General features: G+C 46.1%; 2 protein-coding genes across 2 annotated transcripts; one reads left to right on the top strand and one right to left on the bottom strand.

The window, feature by feature from the left end:
• Positions 1 to 711: 711 nt before the first annotated feature.
• DMAC2L (distal membrane arm assembly component 2 like) lies at positions 712 to 4,528 on the bottom strand. The gene is made up of 5 exons (XM_085060911.1): positions 4,387 to 4,528; positions 4,105 to 4,202; positions 2,711 to 2,919; positions 1,761 to 1,932; positions 712 to 1,267 (listed from the first exon to the last, which is right to left on the bottom strand). The coding sequence occupies exons 2-5, from the start codon at positions 4,194 to 4,196 to the stop codon at positions 1,153 to 1,155; spliced, it is 588 nt and encodes a 195-aa protein (XP_084917037.1). The 5' UTR covers positions 4,197 to 4,202; positions 4,387 to 4,528; the 3' UTR covers positions 712 to 1,152.
• A 177-nt stretch (positions 4,529 to 4,705) lies between these two features.
• Positions 4,706 to 16,762, top strand: L2HGDH (L-2-hydroxyglutarate dehydrogenase). The gene is made up of 10 exons (XM_085060910.1): positions 4,706 to 4,944; positions 5,614 to 5,729; positions 7,058 to 7,209; positions 8,976 to 9,107; positions 9,669 to 9,831; positions 10,254 to 10,288; positions 11,249 to 11,416; positions 12,896 to 13,053; positions 13,714 to 13,845; positions 14,645 to 16,762. The coding sequence occupies exons 1-10, from the start codon at positions 4,874 to 4,876 to the stop codon at positions 14,838 to 14,840; spliced, it is 1,323 nt and encodes a 440-aa protein (XP_084917036.1). The 5' UTR covers positions 4,706 to 4,873; the 3' UTR covers positions 14,841 to 16,762.
• The last annotated feature ends 361 nt before the right edge of the window (positions 16,763 to 17,123 follow it).

Raw genomic sequence — 17,123 nt, 5'->3', positions numbered from 1 at the left:
CCAGCTCCAATCCTGGGGGCAGTTTTGAGTCTCTCACAAGAAAGGCATTGAGGGGCTGGAGTGTGTCCAGAGAAGGGAATGGAGTTGGGGCAGGGGCTGGAGCACCAAGAGAGGCTGAGGGAGCTGGGAAGGAGCTCAGCCTGGAGCAAAGGAGGCTCAGGGGGACCTTGTGGCTCTGCACAGCTGCTGCCAGGAGGGGACAGCCGGGGGGTCAGGCTGTGCTCCAGGGAACAGGGACAGGAGGAGAGGGAACAGCCTCAAGTTGTACCAGGGGAGGTTTAGATTGGATACTGGGAAAATCTCTTGATGGAAAGAGTTGTCCAGCCCTGGCACAGCGACTGCCCAGGACAGTACTGGACTCACCATTCCTGGAGGGATTTAAAGCCCTGTGGCTGTGGCACTTGGGGACATAGTCAGTGGTGGCCTTGGCAGTGCTGGGAGAACAGCTGGATTCCATGATCTCAGAGGCCTTTTCCAACGATTCTCAATGACTGTGATTTAACAGGAGTGATGAGGATGCAGCTGAAGAGCTGCACAGAACTGCTTTAGTCGATGTCAGCACACAGCAAAAACATGCCCAAGGCTGTATGCAAGAGCTGCTGCTCCTTCACCAACAGCCATGTTCCCTTCAGCAGCTCAGTGCTCCTGAGGGGCTGACCCTGCCTGCCTATAGATCATTCCATCTAAACCAGACAAAAGTCAAAGTGTGAAGAACACAAAAAACCTCATAATCTCTTTTATTAAATCAGCACCCACTCACTGGGTGAGATTCTCTGAGAGAGAACAGCACCAACACCACACACTGACTGCACACACCTTGACATTCCCTATGCTGCCACTTTGCACTTTGCTTCTGTGCAATAAAATACTGTAAAAACTTCTAACTGAGGTCTTAACAGCTTCCTAGAAAAACAGGAAACAGATGCCTACATGCAGAGGCCTGCCTTGTCTGTTGTTGAGCCACCACTGGGTTTAAGCTTAATAAAACTTAACTGCATAATTTCTCAAAAGGTCACATACACCTTTTGAGGCTAGACTGGAAAAGCTGAGCTTATTTCCATTCTGGAAATACAGCAGTGTCTACAACTTCATTTATGCAACATCAGACAAATCCTAGGAAATCACACACATCTAAGTTATGTGCTGCTGTGTTTATTCCAAATCCAGCTCCAGCTCCAGCTTTGGCAGCGCCTGCTGAAGGACACGGAAGGTCGTTTCTTTCTCCCTGATCCCAGGAAGGTCACTCAGATACAAATATTCAAGGTTCCTGTAAATATTAAAAAAGAAAATGGGCAACTGCTGTTGAACTGCTGGCAGAGCAATTGGGAGAAAGGATTATTCTACCATAGTTGTTTTAAGTATTTTAAATGGAGACTGGTTCTACTGGAAGCTTGTTTCTGAAGTGAGTGCTTGGGGTTGGTAGCTGCAGTGTCCAACTGCATTCCACTCCAGAATGCCCATGCCTGCCCCGAGACCCTGAGGCACGAGGGGATGCTGTGACAGGAAGCAGTGTGAGGTGGAGGAAGCAGTAAAAGCTACAGGACACAGCCAAATCCTGCCCTGAAAAGCTGCTGCAGGAGAAGGGTCAGGAACAGAAGCCAAGGTGATCATTAATTACTTATTCTTGAGCCAAACCCAACCACCCCACAGCCCCACAGGTCTGAAACAGCCCTGAAACAGTGAGAGTCCAGCCTTTCCACCCACCACAATCCCCAACAGCCCAGAGCAGGCTGCTATGGAAGCACTGGTGGCTCACATACGTCAGCTTGTGGAGTGCAATGATGCCTTTGTCTGTGACATTCCCACAGGAAATGATCTTCAGCTGCTGGAGACTCTTCTGGAGGTTGTTGGTCTCGCTGAGCCTCTGCAGACACTCGTCCTGTATGTACATGCACTTCTCCAGCTTGATATCTGTAACGTGCTCCAGACCATCTGCAAAGGCCAAAGTGAGCATTTGCTTCAGAAACCACCACCAACCTTGCTGGTTGTTAAGTTTTCAATTTAATTACTGCCCCCCAAACCACCCAGCAACACATTGCTTTATACAGTGGGGCCATAACACACAATGAACCTCCAAAGTCCCTTTGGGGTACTTCAAAAAAATGAAAATCCAGGACTTTGTATCCTTTTGGTGAGGATTCTAATGGCTTTGACATAGACAAGTAACAAAAAAACTACAAGTCTGGGTGATAAACAATGACTGACATAGGAACGTGCTAATGCCAAAAATTCAGGGTCCCCTGCTACAAAAAAAAAAAGTCTGTTCCCCATTTTGGTTTCTGTTATTTAAAGACCACCTGAAACACTTGTTTAATCTCTTATTTTTAAGAAACCAAGAGCTTGCTTTTTATTTGTCTTTGAAGACATCATAAATTCCTGGAGAATGAGCAGAATTATGACTTCAGAGACACCAAAATCGTCACTTGGTGCAGGAGAAAAATAATATTTATAGTGCTTTTTGCTAAGAACTCCAAAATCTGTGGCACTTCCTTAGTGCTACGGACACTTCAGGTAAAGGCTGAAGTTTCCAACATCATCTCCCTTCACATCTTTAGGGACTGATAAAAATATGTACAGCCATTGTAAAGGGGAAAAAACCCACAAAAGATTTCTCTGCATCTTGCTAAGGCAGGAGAAAACAGCACCATTATCGATATTTCAATGCAATTCAAACAAAGCCCATTAAGAACAACCTCCACGTGTACTTTACCCAGATAGTCAAATCCTCTGTACATGATGCAGGAGTCGGTGGCACTGATGGCTTCGATCTTGTACTTGCCCAGGGGCCCCGTGGGGAGCCCATTGTAGTCCTGCTGCCACTTGGGAGAGCCCTGGTACCTGACCAGGGCTCCGCAGCGCAGCAGCCACTCCGAGGCTGCCCGGTCGGGGCCAACGGCTCGGATGCGCTCGTGGTCCACCCTGCAGGACACAGAGAGCACCCACAGCATGTCTGCAGTGGCACAGTTATTCCCTGGAGAACGGGAATGCTCCACAGCAAACACCTGGTTGTGTGCGTGGTGGCAAAAGGAAGGATGTGATTTACTGGAAATGGTTTATGGATAATTGTTGGATCGTGTCCTAGGCTAGTTTTAACTTAAGTGGCAGATGGTTTTTGGTAAAACAAGAATACAAATGCAACTGGATTTAACTCTCCTGACTGTTTCCTTCCCTCTCTGTAAGGAAAGTTTCCTTTCACGTTTCTCTACCCACAGTAAGGGTTTACAACTGCAAACTTCTCTCCCCGACACTGATGATATAAAAACCTTTTGTTGCTTGTCATATGCATGTCATTCCTGAAGCCTTTTCATAGAACCGTGGAGTCATTAAGGTTGGGAAACACCTTTAGGATCATCAATCCAGCACCACCACTAAACCATATCCTCCAGTGCCATATCCAGACATCTTTTGAACATTTCCAGCGATTGGTGACTTCACTTCTTCCATGGGCACACTGTTTTTCCTCAACAATTACGATATTTAATTCAGTATTACACTTCAGCAATACTTATATTCCTTGGGTCCGTTCAGGAAAAGGATGTATTTCTTAGTCTAGTGAGTAATGGTGAAGGCAGAGACTTGGAAAGGGGTTCCTGTCTGGTTGAATTTTAGCAATCAGCTACACCACACAGCCCTTCCCACAGAGCTAGAAGGCATAATGCAAAACTACTGAGCTCCTGCAAAAAGTTATGGGCAGAGAAAACCTTTCACTGTGAAACTCTTCCTAACAGCAAACATGAAACCCCTCTGTGGCTGAACAACTTTGCAATGATGGATTGGTTCGATGCCTCTCTAAGTGAAAGGGCACATTTGTTCTACGGGCTCAGGTGAGTGTTGGGGTCAAAGAAGACGAGGATTTGGGGATGGGATCCATGTGGCCAGCTTGTCTTGGACGTTCCAGGGAAAGGGCAGAGCACACACTTTCCTCTGGAAGGTCACAGCTTTGGAATGGAAAGTAACCAACATGCAATCTGGGGGGGGGGGAGAAGAGCGTTAATGACAGAAAACGTTTACTACAGCGTAGGGACTTGATTGTTCTGCTTCACAAGCCGCGCAGACAATTTGATGGATCTGATAGTCAATTATTAACCAGCGACTCACTCTTACTTGTTGAACACGGCATTCAGCCATCCCCAGAAGGCTCTACAGCTGCCCGGCGGCGGCGGCGGCTTCCTCAAGAGTGTCCCCAACGCCATCATGACCTCCTTGCCGACGGGAGAGGGGAAAAGGGAGACGTTATTTGCAGCGCCAGCAGCAGCAGGGGAAGGCCGCGCCGCCGTCAAGGCCTGACCGGGGCTGTCAGCCCGGCGGGGCCCGCGGCTGCTGAGGGAATCCCGGCACTGTCACCGGCACCGCCCCCGGGCTGCCCCCAGCGCCCAGCCGCCGAACCTTGCCCGGAGGCCGGCGGGGCGCTGCCCAGCCCGGCGGAGCAGCAGCAGGAGGGGCGGCAGGAGCAGGAGGGGCGGCAGGAGGAGGAGCAGCCGCAGCAGGAGGGGCAGCAGGAGCTGGAGGAGGAGCAGCAGCCGCAGGAGGAGGAGCAGCAGGAGGAGGAGGGGCAGCAGGAGGAGGAGGGGCAGCAGGAGGGAGGAGCAGCAGCCGCAGCAGGAGGAGCAGCAGCTGCAGCACAAGGGGCAGGAGGAGGAGGAGCAGCCGCAGGAGGAGCAGCCGCAGGAGGAGGAGGAGTAGCCTCAGGAGGAGGAGGAGTAGCCTCAGGAGGAGGAGGAGTAGCCTCAGGAGGAGGAGCAACAGCCTCAGGAGGAGGAGCAACAGCCTCAGGAGGAGGAGCAGCAGCCGCAGCAGGAGGAGCAGCAGCCGCAGCAGGAGGCGGCCCCGACCCGGCGCTCCCTCAGCTCCTTCAGGTCTCTCCGCCTCCAAGATGGCGGCGGCGCTGCGGGGCCGTGCTGAGGGCGCTGTGGCGCTGTGGCGGCTGCAGAGCCGGCGGCTCAGGTGAGCCCGGGGGCAGCGGGGCGGGCTGGCCTCACACCGGCTCTGTTCCCATGCCTTATCCTCGTCCCCAGCCGTAAACCGTAGCTTTATCCCTATGCCCGTCCCCTGTCCCTGTCCCTTTCCCCTCTGCCCTCTACTCTTACCTCTGCTCATCCACTTCCCCGGTCATTTTTCCCTATCCTTTTCCCCTTCCCCGTTCCTCTCTCCTATATCTTCTGTATTTGCTATATCATTTTTCCCTATCCCCTTTTCGTCTCTCTTATATCCCCTATATTCTCTATAGCCCCTTCCACTGTATCCTTTATCTCCTATCTCTATCTTTTCCCCCTTTCCATTATTAATCGCCCCTATTCCCTTTCTTCTATCGTGTTTCTCTCTCCCCTATGTCCCCTTTATTCCTATATCTCCTTCCCCTATATCCCCTTCACTTACATCCCCTTTCCCTCAACTTCTCCCCTTTTCCCTATCCCTTTTCCCTCTCCCCTCTATTCTTTACATCCTCTTTCCCTATATCCCCTATCCCTCTCCCCTCTATTCTCTCTCTTTCCCTCCATCCCTATCCCCTTTCCCTCTCCCCTCTATTCTTTGCATCCCCTTTCCCTCCATCCCCATCCCTTTTCCCTCTCCCGTTCCCGGGATGTGCTGATGGCCATTTCCATGTCTCTGCAGCACGTTCGACGTGGCCGTGGTGGGCGCAGGGATCGTGGGGCTGGCCGCAGCCCGGGAGCTCATCCAGCGCCATCCCTCCCTGGCCTTCGCCGTGCTGGAGAAGGAGCAGGAGCTGGGTACGGAGCGGGAGAGGTGACAGGGACCAGCAGGACACACTGCCAGAATCCCAGGATCCCATGGATATCCGTGTGGAGGGAGCAGGTTTTGGGCAGTAGCTGTGGGAGAGCACCTGCCTTTGTTGCTGTAGTGGGTGAAGGATTTCCCATCCTGAAAGTGTCCAAGGCCAGGTTGGACAGGGCTTGGAGCAACCTGGGGTAGTGAAAAGTGTCCCTGTCTATGCTCATCACAAGATGATCTTTAAGGTCCCTTCCATCCCAAACCATTCTGCAATCTGTGATGACTCTCCCCTGGGGATGAATTTCCCTGAGAACTTCTCCCACCCTTCTCCCAACGACATGTCCTTCAGTGGAGAAGCAGAGTTGTCATCAGTCTGTCCTTCACTGCTGGGACTTCAAACTAGGAATTTTAGGTTAAAAAATCCTGAACGTTGCTGCTGCACTGTGTGAAAGCTGCAGGTGGGATTGCTGAGGCTCCAGCAGCACAGGAACGTCAGGAGAGACGACAAGGAGGGTGAATAACCAAAGTAAGGAACAATGCAGGTTGTGGAAAGGCAATAGCAGGTCCTGCATGGAGCTGGAGGAATCCCAAGGAATGCACACATCAATGGTTAACTCCAAACAGGACCTGTGATCCCAAACTCTTCTCTTAAATAGCTCCATCAGCCAGGCTATAAATTGCTAATGAGATGTTTCATGAATGATACAAAATGACTTTTTATCCCCAAGACACACATGAAGTCCTTAACAGCTATGTGAGTGCCAAGCAGGAATGACCTTTGGGCATCAACATGTTGAGAGGGAGAACCTGACCAAATTATTGAAGTAAAAACGTTTGTGGTATTTTTCACCTCTATTTTATCTGTTTGCAAAGAGGAAATAGCAACCTAATCCAGTTCACAAATACTCAGAAGTCCTCCCAGGCCTGCCAGCAGCTCCAAAGGAATCGTGGATTGCACAGACATTGTGTTAGATGAGGCCTTAAAGGATGTGTTTCATTGTAAAAATTGGATTTCTTAAAATTCATTTTAGCCTGTAAAACATTTTGATTGATTGGCCTGTTCCTGGCAAGGAAGAACTTGTGGTTTTGAGTTTTTTTCCCTGTTAATCCAACACACTGTATGGATTATCATTAACCAGGCCTGGCTGTGTCAGTGTTTCTCTAACCTTTTGAAGCCAGGGGAGGAATTAATTGTGCAGTTCCCTCACTTGATCATTGCTCATAACTCTGATTTAAGGCAGGACCTCAATTAACTCATTTTCCTGACAGCTGCAGTGATTAAGTGGGAACAAATGTGTTTTAACAATGTGTTTTTCTTTCTCTTCAGCCCATCACCAGAGCGGACACAACAGTGGTGTGATCCACAGTGGGATTTACTACACCCCTGGCTCCCTGAAGGCCAAGCTCTGTGTGCAGGGGGCATCCCTCTGCTACAAATACTGTGACCAGAAGGGAATTCCATACAAACAGTGTGGGAAGGTACAGGAATTCCTGTGTGATCTTTCCTTGGGAAACAGAGGCTGTGGGGTGGATGTTATGAGCCTGGTTGTGGGTTTTTTCCCACACTCTCCAAGTTGCACATAATTTTATATCCTCTCCTGGCCCCAAATCATCCCTTCCAGCTTATGAATCTCAGTCTGCTGTCATTCCTCTTGGAGAAGGTTTTTCATGGCTCTTCCCCACCCTGTCTTCATGCTCTGAACCATTTCTACTTTAATGTGTCTTTGGTGCAAGGCAAGAACCAGAACTGGGCAGAGCATTCCAGGTGTGGTCAGACTCTGTGCCAGAGAGTTCTCCTGTATCCATTTCCTGGTTGTTCCTAACACAGTTCAGATTTCCAGCTCTCACTGGGCATTGAGCTGCTGTTTCCACAGGACTCTCTATCCTAACCTTGGCCCTGAGTGATAAATTTGAAATCCATCGTTTTGCTCAGAGTTGTGTTGGGTCTGTGCTCCCTCTGCTGCCACACTGGGCACAGGGTGGCACTATGGATCTGTGCAGCAACACACCTGAGGGGACAACCTGCTCACAGCTCCTGCCCTGGAGGGATCAGCTGGAGCTTGGGTGACACTGAATTTGTGTGTTTTGTACCAACAACAGGGTGGCAGCGCCCTTTGCTGCACTGCTGGAGCACCTCCAATCCTGGGGGATGTTGTCAGCCTCTCACAAAAAAGTTTTTGGAGAGTGTCCAGAGAAGGGAATGGAGCTAGGAAAGGTGTGGAGCCCCAGGAGAGGCTGAGGGAGCTGGAAAGGAGTTCAGCCTGGAGCAAAGGAGGCTCAGGGGGACCTTGTGGCTCTGCACAGCTGCTGCCAGGAGGGGACAGCCTGGGGGTCAGGCTGTGCTCCAGGGAACAGGGACAGGACAAGGGGAAATGGCGACAAGTTGTGCCAGGGAAGCTTTGGGTTTCATATTGGAAAAATTTCTTCATGGAAAGAGTTGTCAAGCCCTGGCACAGCTGCCCAGAGCAGTGGTGGAGTCCCCATGCCTGGAGGGATTTAAAAGCATTGTGAATGTGACACCTGGGGACATGGGGCAGTGGTGGCCTTGGCAGTGCAGGGGGAGCAGCTGGACTCCTACAGAGCTTTTCCAACCTCAACAATTCCATGATTCCTTGATACCTCCCTGGCAGTGTTCATTCCAGGGAAGATGATGGTGAAGTTTCACCATCTTCCCTAAAGCAGCCCCAGGCCTGGAGAGCTGTGAGGTGCCTCTGTGTCAGACCTGAGCTGGAGCTGGAAGGATCATGGTCTGTGCAAACCTGGCACAGGGAATTCCTAGCAGGATTAATCTCCTGTGAGAGTTGTGAACAAACTCCGCAGTTAAATGAAGTGAAACTGATACAGTTCCATTCAGACCAGGTCAGAACACATCCTTTCTTATTGAGGCTGTTTGAGGTTTGTACACCTTGGGTTCAGTTTTATTTTTGGGAGCATCCCAGTGCCTCTTTAAATATATAAATTCATGTTCTCTTCTTTCACATACAAACTTGTAGTCTCAGGGTGCTTCTGGCAAATATTATCAATTGATAATAATTTAAGCTACAGTTTAGCATTTATTTTGTAATTCTTCATGATGTATCAGTGCTTCCTCAGGAGTAGATTTTTTTATAATCAATGGCACCAACCATATTCCAATCCCTTGATTTGTAATTCATTGTTCACTCATTCACTACTCCTTAAGCTTGATCCCAAACCTCCCCTCTGTGTGTTTTGCTCACTGCTGTGCCTTTTTTTCTTTCCCAAAGCTGATTGTGGCTGTGGAACACAATGAAATTCCAAGGCTCAAAACTCTGTATGAGAGGGGGCAGCAGAACAATGTCCCAGGGCTGAAACTCATTGGAGCCAAGGAAATCCAAGAGAAGGAGCCCTTCTGCAGGGTAAGGTTTGCCATTCTTTTAATTAGCTTGTAAGGTCTCTGTTTCTCAGGTGACACCATTTTTAAATTTAACATAAATATATTTCTGGCCTTGAGGTTCAAGTTCAGAAAATTCCTTCCCATCTATAAGTGTGGATTTGGATCAAACCAGTTTCAATCCAGTGGGTGTGGTTGTTATGTAGCATTTCTCAGGCTGTTTATTTTCCCACCAGGATAAGGATTTGAGTTTATGGAATACAGATTTGTTGTTGATTAGTCTGTTTTTGAAAGGAAAACCTGGATATAAATTCCCTGTGCTATTTCATCTGGCAGCTTGCTGTGGAGTAGCTGTGTGGCTTAGGAGTTGTAGGTACAGAGAGAAATTTTCTGGAAAATAAACTTTTTTATCTTTTTTTTTTTTAATTTTTTTTTAATGTAAACATTTTGGATCTGCTCCCTAAAACATCCTTTGCATGCTGAGCAAATGGGGAGACAGCAGCACTCCCTTCTCATGGCAGTGCAGATATTCCAGATGAAATATTCCAACTTTTTCTCTTCCTCTGTGTCTTTAATACCCTTCCAGGGTCTGATGGCTCTTGATTCTCCATACACTGGCATTGTGGATTACAAACTAGTGGCTCAATCCTATGCCAGAGACTTCCAGGAAGCAGGTGGGACAATCTTGACTGATTTTGAAGTCACAAACATGGAAATGGCCAAAGAAAGTTCTCCAGAAAGTGAACATGGTAAGGCTGGATTTTTTTCCCCTCCATTTACTACAAAGATTTTGTTCAAAACATGTTTTTTTTTTAACTGAAATGACATTTCTGAACCTCTCTGTCTCCTAAGGATGAGAAAAAAAGGCAAAATTACATCAGTGAAAGTATTCAGCAATCTCACTTTGGGGTTTTTTTTGCAGTCAGGTCACCCTTCAGCTGAAACAGTTAAAGCTGATGCAAGAAAATGAGAGCAAAATTGATGAATAAGGTTGTTCTCTCCTCTTAAAACCAGATTTAGCTGAATCTTGCATGTGCATCAGTAGTTGTTCCATAGCTTGGAACTCCAGATGATTCCAGAGGAAAAATCCTTCCTGGTGACAAGCTGCTTGTTCTGTCAGTTCTCTGCTACTTTTTCCAGTAATTCCTTCTCTTGTCTAATTCTATTTCAGGACTGAAGTACCCAGTCATTGTTAGGAGCAAAAAGGTAAGGATGAAACAGGAGTTTTAATTCCTTACAGGAAGCTGCTTCTCTTAAGATTCTTTTCTGGAGTCCTGGGGGATTAATCATCTCAAAAAAAAAAAAACCATATTTAAAAGCTTCTGTTCAGCAACATGATCAGTTTGATAAAACAACTGCAATCAGTTCTTTACAACAAGGATGTTCAAATTTAATAATAATGTAAAATAATAAACCATAACTTTCTGCTGCCTGATGTTTAATGTCCCTTATCTGCTTTATTTGCACAATTTGATGCTTGTGTTTCCAAGGACTCCTTTTATGACTTGTTCATTGGGTGACAAACAACAATTTTCATGTTTGCTTTTGGGCTCTGGCATCCATAAAATGATAAGGAGGCTTTTAGCATCATTTTATTGTCATTTTATCATCAGAACTGGTTCAATAAAATCAATGACAGGTGCTGTTCCTGCAAGTCAGAGCTGCCCAGGAACTGTGGTTGTAACTCTTCACCTTCAGGAGGGAATATGTGGAACAAAAACAACCTCACAACCCCTCTGGTAGTTTTAAATTTAGTTCTGCTGGTTTTTTTTCTTGTATTTTTGCTATTTCATTTAAAAGTAGCTTCCAAAATCTGTCCGATTCTTCCACCAAATGGAAAAATCTGATATTTTTTAAATGCACATATTTTTTAGTTGAGGAATAAAACCCACAGCATTTAAAAACAAGTATTGTGAGATAAATAAACAGATAATAGTTTGTGATTTTATTTATTTAGGTGATAAATTTATTTAGATTATGATATTTATTTGACATTTAGCAGCTCTCCATACCTGTGTGCTGTGAATTTGTGTAGCTTCTCCCACCCTGTTGGGTCAAATCAGTGAACAACTCTTTAAACTTATTTAAATAAATCATTGTGGGCTTTTTCCCTGGATGTTTCTTAGTAGATACATTAAATTTTTATGTGTTTTTTGTTGTCCACAGGGTGAGGAGATCTCCTGTGGGCACATTCTGACCTGTGCAGGGCTTCACTCTGACCGTCTGTCTGAGATCAGTGGCTGCAGCCCCGAGCCCAGGATTGTCCCATTCCGGGGGGATTATTTGGTGCTAAAACCAGAAAAGTGTTACCTGGTTAAAGGAAATATTTACCCAGTATGTACAACCTGCTTTCTCTGTCACAGTGTGCTTTCAGAGCTGCTAAAAGTACAGAAATTGGGCAAAATTCTGTGGTTATTTCTGTCAGTTGGTTTGTGACAGGATGGCTTGGATTTTGTTGATTTTTGAACAAAACATGGAAATACCTTGTGGGAAGTTATTGCCAGTTGGTTTTAGTTTGGTTTGGTTGTGGGTTTGGGTTTTTCTTTCTTGATAGGGAAAGGATGGGACATCATGGTGCCACATGTCCAGAAAACTCTGAATTCTTTCTATATGTCCTAAAATAAATCTATAGGCAGGATTCAGAAGTCACAGAGTGATGACAGTAAATGATTCTTTATTATTTAAATTATTTATGTATTATTTATATATATATAAATATATATTATGCATATTGTATTATAATATATAAATATATACAATATTATATACAATATAGTATTGTGTAATATAATATGTAATATAGTATTCTACAATAATATAATATATAATATAATGTTAATACAAATTTATTGTTTAAATAATTAATAATGTTTAATCTCTTTACTGATAATCTAGACAAATCTGTAGCTCAAGGAAGTTCACAGATGACACTGAAAGTATTTTCCAACCTAAATGATTTTGGGATTCTGTGATGAATTACTCGATATAATTTGATTTAATCTTTTGTGCTAATACCCAACACTCAGATTTAGGTATTTTCCTCTCAACTTCATTTTTGAATTAGCTTATTTTGTCATTAAAAAATAGATGTGGGAGAAAAACCACAACCTTTCTACCTCCTAATACAGACAAATAATGGGATGAAGAGAAGCAATCCCAGACAGAAAGTGTAGCTATAAATCAAGGACAGAGAATTCCTAGGGCAGCATTTTAGCTAATTCTACTGTACATTGAAATACTCCTTTTCTGAATATGAGCTTAGCTTTGCCTGCTAAACACTGGATCTTTGGGAAAATTGGAATGTTGGCATTGGTGTTTGTCTGACCTCTTCCCACCTGGGGATGATTTGGGATCCTGTCTTGGAATGGGAGGGAGGAACTGGAACAAAACAAACCTGCAGATATTTATAATTAGCATCAGCCAGGCCTGCTAAGTTCAGGCTGTTTTGTACACACCAGTGAGGGTTTCCTAATATTTTCTATTCTAATTTACTGCAGTATAATTGCTCCTGGTGAATAACAACAGGATGTCGTTGGTTTTGTTGTGGGTTGATTTATATCCTGAGAAATCAGGTGGACTTTTTTTTTTTTTTTCTGCCTGGTGTTTGTTTTCCTTTTCCCTGAAATTCAGCTTTACCTGGCCCTGCTCTGTTCTTCAGTGTTTTAATTACTGACATGCCATAACTGCACAATTAACCAGCAGCAAAACCAGCTCAGAGCCAATGATCTGGTTCCATGACTCAGAATTTTGTTGCTGTGGCTGGAAAGAAAATGGCAGATTTGCTGTCTCTGCTCACTCCTGTGTCCCATGCAGGTTCCCAACCCTCGGTTCCCTTTCCTGGGATTCCATTTCACACCCAGGATGGATGGCAGTGTCTGGCTTGGCCCTAATGCAGTGTTGGCCTTCAAGAGGGAAGGATACAAACTGTTGGACTTCAGCCCTGGAGACTTCTTAGATGCTGTAAGCTACAGGTAATGCCTTGTCTTTGTGTCTGCTGCATGCTTGTGTCAAAATGTGACCCATGAAAGCCACTTTCTGCCCAAAATCCTACTTTTCCCATGGTTTTGGTGTGTTTAAAGACAGTTAAGGAGCTGGTAAGGGTGGACTTGGCCAAGACATTTGAGTTCTTGTGGTCTAATATTTGAGTTTTCTACCAGGACATGTCTCAGCCAGCCTGGGAATGTGGCTGCTCCTTGGAAGGTGCTGGTGGAGCTATTCCAGGATTGGTTTTGTTCCAATGCACTGTGATAAATTAATTAACCTAGACAGTGTAATTAAATATCTGCAGAGAATGCTTGGAAGAGAGAAAGGCTGGGAGACCTGAGGGTGTCCAGCCTGGAGAGGAGAAGCTCCAGGGAGAGCTCAGAGCTCCTGCCAGTGCCTAAAGGAGCTCCAGGAGAGCTGCAGAGGGATTGGGGACAAGGGATGCAGGGACAGGACACAGGGAATGGCTTCCCACTGCCAGAGGGCAGGGAGAGATGGATATATTTCTCAAACAGAAGAAAGTGTTACAGGATTCCTGATTCTGGGAACAGGAGCTTGTGCCAGACAGTTGGATTTGCTGCCTTCTTCAGCAGTTGGTGCATTTTGAGGCAGATTTTCCCTTACTGCAGCTGTTTCTCCCTGTGCAGTGGGCTGTGGAAGCTGGTGCTGAGGAACGTGTCCTACGGCCTGGGGGAGCTGTACAGAGCCTTTTCCCTCAGTGCCCAGGTGAGGCAGCTGCAGAAGTTCATCCCTGAGGTCACCACCAACGATGTTCTCAGGTAAAAGAAACTTCTCCTGTTTTCTCCTGATAAATCTCTTATTTGAACAGCAGAAAACGTGGCGTAGGTTTAGTCCCTTCCTCCACCAAAATATGATACTAAAACTTTGAGTTGTCTCCAGCCCTGGATCCAGCAAAGGAAGGACCTAGAGCTGCTGGAGAGTGTCCAGAGGAGCACCAGGATGATCAGAGGGATGGAGCAGCTCTGCTGGGAGGAAAAGCTGGGAACTTTTAGCCTGGGGAAGAGAAGCTGTGAGGTGACCTAACTGTACCCTTGCAGTACTTGATGAGAACCTGCAGAAAGATGGAGAGGGACTATTTAGAGGGCAGGACAAGGGGGAATGGCCTCAAACTGACAGAGATTTAGATTGGTTATTAGGTTTAGATTGGATATTAGGGAGAAATTCTTGGCTGTGAGGGTGGTGAGGCCCTGGCACAGAGTGCCCAGAGAAGCTGTGGCTGTCCCTGGATCCCTGGCAGTGTCCAAGGCCAGGCTGGACAGGTTGTCCAAGGCTTCCACCTGGGACAGTGGAAGGTGTCCCTGCCATAGCAGGCAGTGGAAGTTTAAGGTCACAAGTTGGACTTGATGGTCTGAGACATCTTTTCCATCTTTAATGATCCCATGGCTGCAGGACATCCCCTGTTCTGCCTCCTCCTGGGTGTTAAACTTCCCCCAAAAGGCTTTGTCTCCACACTCTGCCCTCCTCACTGTCCCCCTGGAGACAATCCTCATAGGAATTGATTTCCTGCCTCGGGAACACATTTTCCTCCTGCTGTTGAGCTCCTCCTTCATTTTCCAGGGGTCCCTCTGGCGTGAGAGCTCAGGCACTGGACAGTGCTGGGAATTTGGTGGATGACTTTGTGTTTGATGGAGGCACTGGGGATATTGGGAGCAGAATCCTGCATGTCAGGAATGCTCCTTCTCCCGCCGCCACCTCCTCCCTCGCCATCGCCGCCATGATCGCAGACGAGGTGGAGCGGCGCTTCCAGCTCTGAATTCCTGCCAGGAATGGGCAGCCTCTGCCCCTTGGAATGTGGGAACCCCTCCTGAAGGACACCAGGCAGTGCCAGAGCAGCCTTGGCAATGTTCTCCTCTGCCCACGAGTGAAGGAGTTGTGGTGTGTGGTGTGGCAAGGAAGGTTTGGCCACCTGAGCACAACCAAGATCTCCAACCCCGAGCAGAGCAGGAGGAGCCTCTGTGGTGGGATTATCCCCATGGATTTCCCATCCCTGTGGTCACAACGTTGCCTCCTGGGAGGTGAGAATGAGAAGCCACAGGCATGGGGTGGCTCTCTGTGTGCTTTCTCCCTGATTCTGTTTAAATTGGAGTCTGCAGTCCTCTAGCTTACATGAAAGTAATGGAATAGAAGGATAAGCCCTGTTTAAGGGCCCTGCTGATATGGAATTAAAGGCTTTATCAGAGATTGAGAACAATATTCAGAGCCTTCGACGTGAATGTAGTGTATTTCACAGAAAAAATAAGCTTAAAGAGGATTACCAAACCCAATTTAGATCTGCAATTCAGATACACTGTCTGATCACTGTCTTTATTTTTTATAGAGCTTAAATGAAAATATGGACATAAAAATATGGACATAAAATATGGAACCACTTTTCATTTAATTTACAGAAATCAGCACTGATCAGAAACTACTTCAGTTGGTCTGGGCTTCTTCCTACCTTCAAATACTGGTAAAGCAAAAGGATTTGGATCTTTGTCCAGCCAGTTGAGCAATCCAGGGAAAATGGTCTTTGCAACAGCAAATGTGAAGGGAGGGAAGCTCCAGAAACCTGCCTGAATTGAGTCATGCTTCATATTGCTTCCCTTGGAGCCCTGATGGGTGAGTCAGGAAGGCTTCCCATTTCCCACAGGGCTGGCAGGGGAGCTCAGGCAGGGCTGGTGACTCCTCTGAACTCTATTGATACCCAGTTTTTATCAGAGATACACCTGGAGGAGTCTGTGTGGAGAGACGTTGAGTAAGTTGAGTGCTAAGCTGAGGCCCTGGGTGTGCTCTGCAGAATGGCTGTAAAACAGAATTTTGTGGCCTCAGGGACAGAGTATTGAGGATTTTATAGCAGATGCTGCAGGATGTTGGGTAACACAGATAATTGTGGGGAATTACAGTTACCAGGCAATTGGACATAGATATTTCCTTCAGAAGTTCTTTTCTGAGCTCCTCTGATGGGAGTGGGTTAGCACAGGAGAGCAGCTGATTTTTCCTGCATGGATTTGAGACACTTTTTTTTGAGGGGAAAAAAAAGGCTTAACCTGCCCTTTTTTAATTTTTATTTTTCCTCAATTTTTTTTTTGTCCTGGTGACATCTACTTCACCAGAAAAGTGGCTGCTGGAAATTCAAATAACAACCCTTTCAGAACAAAGCTTTGGTCACTTCAGGCAGAGATTCAGCTGTTCCAAGCCTTCCAGTGCCACAGGGCTGTGTAAAACTTCCCACAGTGGAACAATCCTATCTTCCCTCCCTCCCTGCCAGAAGTGTTGCCTATCAACAGTCAATCCTACAAAAGGATTGCAAAAGCAACTTCCTCCCACACGAGGTGTGGCCTGACATGTATTAACAGAATAAAGAGCATTAAAATGCAAAACAGAGACCAGGGGGAATCCTAAGTCAGCATTTCCCTGTGCAGCCTGCGGTGCTTTTTCCTCTCAGGTGATGATTGTTTGGGGGTAAAGTTTATTTGGAACTTAAATGATGAATCTTGATGTAGCATTTTGTGAAACAGAAATATTTTCAGAGATAAAAGTTTTAAGTGTTTGTTATACAAAATAATTTTGGAGATTATGATGTCAGGGTTTCAAACATGAATCTTGTTGCTCACAAAGTGTGAAAATGTATTAATTTATTTTCCAAATGTGCCTTTTTCTATTATGATTAAAATAGTGTGGTGGGGTTTTTTTAAATGCTGTAAAGTCTGTGTATTTCTCCTGACTCAGAGAAGAGTTTCACTGGAACTTGCAAATTCTCAGCTGAATTAGGCAGGTTATAGCTCTATATAACAGGAATTACTCTGGGAGGGGGACACATGACCAAACTTGTCTTCCTAAATTATCTTATCTGTGTTTCTCACACCTCACAGCTTCTCCTCACTCGACAGAACTGGTGCTAAGGCTGATCTGAGCCTGTTGGGACAGGTGGGATGAGAATTCCTGAAACTCTGAATAAATGTTCGTCCAAACACAATTTGTTCCCCAAAAGTCTTACAGAATCATAGAACCCTAGCCTGGTTTGGGCTGAAGGGACCTTAAATCCCATCCCATTCCA

The sequence above is a fragment of the Lichenostomus cassidix genome, chromosome 5 (assembly GCF_008360975.1).
Source record: "Lichenostomus cassidix isolate B80296 chromosome 5, HeHo_3.0, whole genome shotgun sequence".
Lineage (NCBI taxonomy): Eukaryota > Metazoa > Chordata > Aves > Passeriformes > Meliphagidae > Lichenostomus > Lichenostomus cassidix.
The sequence above is the reverse complement of the archived record's forward strand: the minus strand, read 5'-3'. Positions and strand labels throughout refer to the sequence as shown.

Excerpts from the sequence above, each read along its gene's own strand:
- DMAC2L (XM_085060911.1), bottom strand. The coding sequence starts at position 4,196 with ATGATGGCGTTGGGGACACTCTTGAGGAAGCCGCCGCCGCCGCCGGGC. Across the intron at positions 2,920-4,104 it reads CTGAATGCCGTGTTCAACAA|GGTGGACCACGAGCGCATCC; the intron begins GTAAGAGTGAGT and ends TGTGTCCTGCAG. Across the intron at positions 1,268-1,760 it reads ATTGCACTCCACAAGCTGAC|GAACCTTGAATATTTGTATC; the intron begins GTATGTGAGCCA and ends TAATATTTACAG.
- L2HGDH (XM_085060910.1), top strand. The coding sequence starts at position 4,874 with ATGGCGGCGGCGCTGCGGGGCCGTGCTGAGGGCGCTGTGGCGCTGTGG. Across the intron at positions 9,832-10,253 it reads TTCTCCAGAAAGTGAACATG|GACTGAAGTACCCAGTCATT; the intron begins GTAAGGCTGGAT and ends ATTCTATTTCAG. Across the intron at positions 13,846-14,644 it reads ACCACCAACGATGTTCTCAG|GGGTCCCTCTGGCGTGAGAG; the intron begins GTAAAAGAAACT and ends TTCATTTTCCAG.